General features: G+C 47.4%; 1 protein-coding gene across 1 annotated transcript; it reads left to right on the forward strand.

Annotated features, from left to right (window-relative positions):
* The first annotated feature begins 7,131 nt into the window (after nt 1-7,131).
* LOC103541593 (trace amine-associated receptor 8-like) lies at nt 7,132-8,163 on the forward strand. Its single transcript, XM_008508432.2, has one exon. It carries the CDS (start codon nt 7,132-7,134, stop codon nt 8,161-8,163), a length of 1,032 nt encoding a protein of 343 aa, XP_008506654.2.
* The last annotated feature ends 899 nt before the right edge of the window (nt 8,164-9,062 follow it).

Genomic DNA, 9,062 nt, shown 5'->3' on the forward strand with positions numbered 1-9,062 from the left:
CACAGAACCAGACCCCATTCCCCTTCCCCAGCTGCTGCAGCCTGAGGTGCAGTCAGCCCAGCACAACCTCAAGAGGCGTGAGAAAGAAATGCTTCATGTCGTATGCAGTTGAGAATTTGTGGGTGCTTGTTACACGCAACAGGTAACGGGTGAACACTGTTCTGTATTCTTATTACACCAAAGCGAAGAATGGCAGCAGACACAGTTCCGCAGTTGAGGCAGACTTGCCTCAAGACTGTTGCAGTAGAGAGAGGCCAGAACTCAGCCTGTGTCCAACTCCACTGACACAAAGGGCGGGAGGGTTTTTATCTGCTGCGGGGAATGGAGGGAGGGTTTGTAGCCCACCTTTGTTTGCTAACTGGCCTTACCCAAAGGAGAAGGACACTTCCTCATATCTTCATGACAGGAGGCAGTTCTATAACTTGGAATAAGGCAGCTCTGAAGCTGGGCTCCCACCCTTCCACATTTCAGAGACGGCTCTCTGGTCCTTGAGATAGGCAGGCCTGGGTTGCAAAACTGGCAAGAAGTTTTCAAAAGACATATCTCAAAGGGGCAGAGAAAGAACTTCCAAGTTTTCTGAAGTTAATGCTCTCAGAAAAGGGAGCTGAGGGGCCTAGAGTCAGGAGGAAGCCTGTCCACAGTTTAGTCAAGCTGAGGGGACAGTTAAGGCATCTTGGTCAGTTGTAATGAATACATAATGCAAAGCAAAGGTGTCATTTTCACTAAGGTCCTGTATTGACATCCCAGGTCACCTCCAGCTTACCCCGTTGTGAAATGTCTTAGTCAGCTCAGGCTGCCGCAAAATCTACCATGGACTGGGTGGCTTACAAACAACAGAAATTTGTTGCTCACGGTTCTGGAGGTTGGGAAGACCACGATCAAGATGCCAGCAGATTTGGGTCTGGCAAGGGGCTACTTCCTGGTTCATAAATAGCTATCTTTCTTTTTTTTTTTAAAGATTGGCACCTGAGCTAACATCTGTTGCCAACTTTTTTTTTTTTTCTTCTTCTTCTTCTTCTCCCCAAAGCTCCCCAGTGCATAGTTGTATATTCCAGTTGTAGGTCCTTCTGGTTGTGCTGTTTGGGACTCCGCCTCAGCATGGCTTGATGAGCAGTGCCATGTCCACGCCCAGGATCCGAACCAGCAAAACCCTGGACCACCAAAGTGGAGGGCGTGAACTTAACCACTGGGCCATGGGGTCAGCCCCCATAAACAGCTATCTTTTGCTTTGTGCTCACATGGCAGAAGGGCAGGGGACCTCCCAGGGCCTCTTCTATAACGGCACCAGTCTCATTCATGAGGGCTTCACCCTCAGGATCTAATCACCTTCTAAAGGCCCTGCCTCTAAATACCATCATATTGGAGATTAGGTCTCAACATAAGAAATTTGAGGGGATACAAACATTCAGTGTATTGCAATAGGTCACCATGTGTAATGAAGTGAAAAAGACTGGGGAGCACAGACTCCAACCTAGGAGGGAATAATTCCTTTCCCAGAAGGAAATAACAGGCTCTGGTGTGGAGGTGTCCACACATCCCATAGTGATTCAAAGGCTTACTCTCTTCATCATGTGATGAGGTTGGAGGTTGGGTTTACATACACGTCTGCCATCAGCAACTGCTGTCTTCTCACTGAACTTGTCAGTGGAGCAAACTTCTTTGTTTATGGGCTGACATTTCTGGCCATAATTGAACCAGGAAGTAGAGTTAAGAGGTGATTTAGAAGGAAGATAGTTTACAATAGAAAAAAGGCAAATAACGTGAAAGATCATCTACTAGCTCCCAACTCAATAAATTTTGTTTATAGCCTTCTATACATTTCGTATTGAATTGAATATTCTAATAGAAAACACAAAAGAAGTAAATACTGCTTCCTATTGCATCATCTATTGTTATCAGTGCCTGAATCACTTGTTGGTGCCCATTAGAGACCCAGATTCCAGACTTCCACCCAGGACCTCCCATCACCATCTGCCGATAAATAAGCATTTGAGCAGAAGATTTGAACAGAAAGGACACCAAAAGTTGTACTTGTCTTTGTCAAAGTACTCTATAAAATTATTTCTTCTGGAATATTTCATTCTTCAGTTGTTGATTTTATTGGCTGTATTTTAATGTCATATTATGTCATAGGTTTTAGATTTTTGTTGAGCCTTCTTACTTTGGAAAGGGTGGATTTGTTTAGTTTGTATTTCTTTCTCTTTTATCCTCCCCCAACCAAAAACACACATTATGTGCCTGGGAGTTCTGAGCTGTCTCCATCCAGCCCTAAAGATCTCCAGACACAATCACGCTCCACGCTAGTGCTTTGGGTTCCTGCTGTGCTGTCAGATGGGAAATGTCACTGGTCCAGGCCGTTAGCCATGGGCAGCTCAGCTGAGTTCCTGGATGTGAATCCATATCTGTGTCCTTGTTTCCCCCGAGGCTAGCAGCTTTCTAAAAGCCAAAGTCCCAGGTGGAATTGGGACAAAGTCATTTAGTTTCAGCATCCTTGCACGTGTGCTTCGAGGCGAGGAGCCTCACCCCAGCCCCTGGCCTCACGCCGTGAGCTGTGCACGAGTTCCTGTGTGCAGTGAGCACTTTTAGTCCCCTTTACAGGAGTCAAGCCCTGGATTCCAGTGCTGCTTCCGGACCTGGGAGCCTCTAGGTCCTCCTTGTAGCCCTGCTCGCATTTGGCCTTCCTGTCTCTTTCTTCGTGCACAGAGAAGATCATCTCCCTTATGAACTTTGCTCTATCTCCTCCCCATTAATAAATATCCTGCCCTGTCCATGGGTTTGGAGCACAGGGGTTGAGGAAGGAACTAACTGAGCCATCTTGACTGAAAGTCCCAACGAAATCTTCATCTTGTCTGGAAGTAAAGGTGGAAGAGATAAAATGTGTTTTATCGAATTGCATGTATTTTCTAATCTTACTGTTTTACTTGAGCAAGATTTTTGGTCTGAAAAGGTAAGAACCTGGAGGTTTTGTTTCCAGTTTGTCTCTCCAGACAAGCGGTGCTCTTCCTTCTAACTTTACAGATCTGCTGGCACCACGATTTGGAGGCAGGCACCTCACAGCAGCAGCAGGAGCAGCGGGACCCCATCCTCCACGGATCACACTTCAGCAGAAGTAGGTAGATGCTTGTGGTGGGCAGAATAACGGCCCCCCAATGATGTCCACGTGCTAATACCCAGAACCTGTGAATCTGTTACCCTCCCTGGCAAAAGGGACTTTGCAGGTGTGGCTCAATTAAGGATCTTGAGATGGGAGAGTAGCCTGGATTACCCAGGTGTGCCCAATGTAATCACAAGGCTCAGTAAAAGCGGAAGAGAGGGGGCAAGCCCCGTGGCCGAGTGGTTAAGTTCGCACACTCTGCTTCGGCCCAGGGTTTCGCTGGTTCAGATCCTGGGCGCGAACTTGGTGCCGCCCATCAGGCCACGTTGAGGCGGCGTCCCATATGCCACGACTAGAAGGACCTGCAACTAAGATATACAACTATGTACCAGGGGGGATTTGGGGAGATAAAGCAGGAAAAAAAAAAAAAAAAGCTGAAGAGGGAGAGGAGAGAGTCAGGGTCAGAGTCAGAGAGCTATGAGGATGCTGTGCTGTGGGTTATACACGTGGAGGAAGGGACTGCGAGCTAAGGAATGCAGGTGGCCTCTGGGAGTGGGAAAAGGCAGGAAACAGTCTCCAAAAGAGCCTCCCGAGGGATGGCAGCCGTGTCGCTGCCTTGCTGTGAGTCACTGAGACCCACGCAGTTTCTGACCTCCAGAAGTGTGAGATAATGAATCTGTGCTGCTTTAAGCCACTGTTTGTGGCAATGTGTTACAGCAGCAACAGGAAACTAATACAATGTCATGATCCCAAGGTAGGCCCCCCACCTCTGACTGCGGACACCTCAGTCAGCCGGGGCTCAGCCGTCGAATGACCCCAGAGACCGTTACCCACTCAGCAGCACTCAGAGACTTTGCTTTCCTAACACAGGGCTGCTCAAGGCCCTTTGGCTTTAAGAAAGCCTCCCTATTTCTACTCACTGGAACCTAATCTCCCAGAGCCAAGAGCTGTGCTCATCTGCTTCCCTGCGTGGTGGTAAAACCTTTCCAACCAGAGCTCAGTCTTTCGTCTCATATTCTCCATTGCTTTTCCTTTAGCATTCCAGAATAAAATCATTAATAAACCAAATCAAAACAAAACAAAAAACGGCAACGTGCTCGTTCCCCGATTCCAAGTCTCCCGCTTAAGGCTGCATGCCTCTTTTCCTCTTTACAGTTGGCTTATTAAATACCAGTCTTTGCCCATGGTCTCTTCTGCCTTCCCTACCCATTCCCAGTCATTCTCAATCCACTGCAACTGCATTCTCTCTCCAACATCCCGACAGAAGAAGTGCAATCATGCTCATCAGTGATTTAGCTGTTAATGCCAACAAGCAATTCTCAGTTTACTTAACTTGACCCATCGTCAACATCTGACACTCCTGGGATGCCTCCTTCATGAACCTCTTTCATCCCATGGGGCCTGGGGGACCACGCTTTCCTGGTTTTTCCATCTGCGTTTCTGTCTACTCTTCCCTTTGCAGGCATGACTTTGAAGATGGTGCACCTCCAGTTCCTTCTATGTTCACTGTACCCTCTCTATTCCAGTGAACACATACTGAGTGAGCATCTGACCCATTGTAGGCATTCCGGCAGGTGTGCACCAGGCAATCACATTCACTCCTACAGCCTCAAAACACCAGTCACTCAGGATCCCAGATGATTATATCCGGCACAATTTCTTTCCGGAACTGAAAATTTATGGGCTGAACTACCCACTGCAGAGTTCCAGTTTCATGTCCCTCTGACCAACCCTAACCTAACCCATCATCTTTCCTTCCCAAATGTACTCTTTCTCCCATATACCTTATCTTTCTTGTTGGCAAGCTAAAAACCTGGGAAGCATCCTCGATTCCGGGCTCCATCATGCAGCCCTAAACCTCTACATCCTTTCAGTCTTTAAACCGTGTATTTCATATTTTCAGAAAATAGGGAGGCAAGGCTACTGAGTAAGAGTGGGGTGAAATCATGTTAGCTCTGAGAATTTAGAGAAGAGAAGACAGCATTACCCAGAAGAATCTGGGAGATGATCAATTGAATAACTATTTTCTTGGCACCTTTCATATCTGTTCTACTTACGTTCCAACGTGTCCAATATGTTTTCAGTATCTTTATCCTAAACGACAGCTCCCGTTGCTATTCTGCAGTCCTGAATGTGTTGTGGAGGAAAATGTCTTCATCATTTCTCACGTGCTTTATAGGATCACAGGTGCCATTGTCCTCAGAGCTGAAATTCTTTCAATAGCGCTCTCTGTATCTAATTTGCCCCCCTAACTCCCGTTACTATCGCAAGGACTAGGCTGAGACAGGAGAGGCTGGCCCTGTCAGAACTGCCTGGCCCTTGCCTCCCACACCTTCCCATCTGGCAGATTTGCAGTTAGCTCCGCTTGAATTCCTTTCTGCATCATTTAGTTGCTGTTGCAAAGAGATAATTTAATCTCTGAAATGAAACCGCCAGGGCCCCTGGCTGGGCTTGTGACTAGTCCAGCAGCACAGAAGCTGCTCCCGGCATTTGAGCTTGTAGTTGTAGTTGTGAAACTCTCACTGATTTTATCTTTGAGTCTGTTTCGTGTGTGTGGAGCCTGAAGGGACAGTGGGGCGTGTACGGGGCCTGGAATGTGGAATCCCGGGACGGGTGATTGGCCTGCATCCCCTCCTCCCCTCCTCGCTGGGATGGACGCTCAGCTGTCTCCACCCCCTGGCACCTTGGGCCCAGTCCAGGTCCCCACTCCCCACCTGGACCTATACCCTGGCCGCCTCTCCCCGCCGCGTCCGAGGACCCAATTGATACAGGGAGGGTTGCGTCCGGCACGCATTCCGCAGTCCAGGGCGAGGGTGGCGGTTGTCACCCCACCGCAGGCTGCTGGGGCCACAACATCTTCAAGGAGCAACTCAGGGGACCAAGCCTCTCACCCACCCCCAATCCAGGTGCCGAGTGGGTCCCGATGTGGACGTCGCAACCCCTAGGGGCTCGCCCTTCTGCCTGTGGTTGAGGAGGCCGACCCAGGATGGGGTAGATGCCTGCTCAGCTTCCTCACCTGCAGCCTGGGCCACACATGTCGTCTCAGTGGTTGGCGGGAGGGAACCCGGTGGCGGGTGGGCCAGGCGTGCTGCGGTGCAGGGCCGGGTCTCCAGGCACCTGTGAGGGTCTCCACTTGCCCTCAAACATCTCCCAGCGCAGGGGGTGGGACGTTCCCCCACGAAATGCAACACCAGGCAGGTCAGAGAGACCAAGGAGGGGAGGAAAAAGCTTTAACCCGAGGGCACTTTTTTCCGTGTTCTTGAACAACGATCTCTGCATTTTTATTTGCCCTGGGCCCTGAACATCTTGTAGCCAATCTGGTAAATAGGCAGTAAGTAACATAACTCTCAACCACTGGGCAAGGCTATTTCAGGACAGTGAACTTACAGAAATCTGCTGGCTATGAAAATTACAAGTATTTCCACAGAGTAACAGAGCAGGGAAATAACGTTGTAGAACTTATTAATTATAACTATCAAAAGAAAGTTTCCTTGCAGGATTCACACCTTACTCTGTAGGGACTCTTGTGAGGACTTTATAAGGAGGGAAGTTTATTGGCTGCTTCCGACAACATCCTAGGGGCTACCTTCTCCTTCAACGTGAAGGGGGGGGGGTGTCTATTAAAAGGTGACCTTTCAAATATGCAGTTATATTATATGTGATTATCCTTTGTGAGGACAGAAGAGCTTCATGTGTGGAAAGAACCAGGTATTTAAATGAAATTTCTTCCATTGGTGAGATAATGCGAATTCTGGCCTGGTGAAAATTCTTAGTAGATTTGCATGGAGTTAACTATTGATGAGGCTTAGATGTAGTTACAGAAATAATTACATAAATTAAAGACAGAAAGGATAAATTTCTGAGTTTTTGAAATTCTTTAATGTCTCCTTATAATTAAAATGGAAAAAGGAAGGACGTGAGGCAGTATGTAAAAGCACTTGCTCAAATATGCAGTGTGACTTTTTTTTAATTTTCAGCATTGAAAACTATTGTTCTGACCACAAGGCAGGGCTGAAACACACCACCACCTGCAGATCATGAGCCGCGGTCTTTCCACACCTGCCGTGGTGCAGCTCTGCTACGAGGGCGTGAACGGGTCTTGTATTAAAACTCCCTACTTGCCGGGAGCCCGGGTGCTTCTGTACGCAGCGTTTGGCTTGGGCGCTGTGCTGGCTGTGTTTGGAAACCTCCTGGTGGTGACTGCCATTCTTCACTTCAAGCAGCTGCACTCTCCCGCCAACTTTCTCCTCGCCTCTCTGGCCTGCGCTGACTTCCTGGTGGGGGTCACTGTGATGCCCTTCAGCATGGTCAGGTCCGTGGAGAGCTGCTGGTACTTTGGAGCCAGATTCTGTGCCCTCCACAGTTGCTGTGATGCGGCATTTTGTTACTCTTCTCTCTTCCACTTGTGCTGCATCTCCATCGACAGGTACATTGCTGTCACTGACCCTCTGGTCTATCCCGCCAAGTTCACAGCATCTGTGTCTGGGATGTGCGTCAGCATCTCCTGGATCCTGCCCCTTGTCTACAGCGGTGCTGTGTTCTACACAGGTGTCAGTAACGATGGGATGGAGGAATTAGTAAGTGCCCTCAACTGTATAGGTGGTTGTCAAATTGTTGTAAATCAAGACTGGGTGTTGATAGACTTTCTGTTATTCTTCATACCTACACTTGTCATGATAATTCTTTACAGTAAGATTTTTCTTGTAGTTAAACAACAAGCTATAAAAATTGAGCACACTGGTGGCAAAGCAGAGTCATCCTCGGAGAGTTATAAAGCCGGAGTGGCCAAGAGAGAGAGAAAAGCAGCTAAAACCCTGGGCGTCACAGTGGTAGCATTTCTGATTTCATGGTTACCGTATACAATTGACACGCTTGTTGATGCCTTCATGGGCTTCGTAACCCCTGCCTATATTTATGAGATCTGCTGTTGGGGGGCCTATTATAACTCAGCCGTGAACCCTCTGATTTATGCTTTATTTTATCCTTGGTTTAGGAAAGCCATAAGGGTTATTGTGAGTGGGGAAGTTTTGAAGGATAGCTCATCAACCATTAGTTTATTTTCAGAATAAATGCAAGCACTAAGTGGAGAAAATTAAGGATATTTTCAAAACTACAAATTTATGATGAAATTAGGTATAAGAAATGAACAAAACCTTTCAAAACTAGAGAAATATAGTCTTTTTTCAAATTCGCCAAGAATGAACTCCCAAGAATGTGTCTCCATTATAACATTGTGAAGATATTTACTGCACTAAATAATAATTGATAAACTGGTTTCCATGTGTCACCTGTCTCAATGTTCTGTACATGTCCTTACCACCTACACTTGTTTCTTCCAGCATCACTGAATTCTGAATCTCATCTCTGGCTGTGAAATCTCAAATTATTTTCCTATTTATGCTCAACTCCCGTTTGTCGTCAAATGGTCTTTCTCTCCCTGACTTTCCGACGCTGTGTTGGTGTATGAGGCCATTATCGCGATGCTCCGCAGACTGCACGGCTTAAACTACAGACATTTATTTTCTCATGATTTTAGAAGTTAAAACTCCAAAATCAAGGTGTTATCAGGGTTGGTTTCTTCTGAGGTCCCCCTTTGTCTTGTCAATGGCTGTCTTCTCTGTGCTCACACGGTGTCTCTGTGTTTCTGTGTCCTCATCTCCTCTTCTTATAAGGGCACAGCTCATATGGGATTCGGGCTCAACCTTAAAAACCTCATTTTAGCTTAATTACCCTTTAAGACCTTGTCTCCAAATATCGTACACTCTGCAGTCCTGGGAGTTAGGACTTCCACATAGGAACCTTGGGGGACACGACTCAGCCCATCACAGACACTGTCCAGATTTGATGACACCACCCAGAGATCTGTCTGTTTGCTGCTCCTCTGTGATTCTTTCTTCTTGTTCCTTTACTGTCTGTACCTTCCAGGAGTTTTTGTGGCAGCAGCTAGGTCTCTCCTGCTTAATGGCTG

The sequence above is a fragment of the Equus przewalskii genome, chromosome 9 (assembly GCF_037783145.1).
Source record: "Equus przewalskii isolate Varuska chromosome 9, EquPr2, whole genome shotgun sequence".
NCBI lineage: Eukaryota > Metazoa > Chordata > Mammalia > Perissodactyla > Equidae > Equus > Equus przewalskii.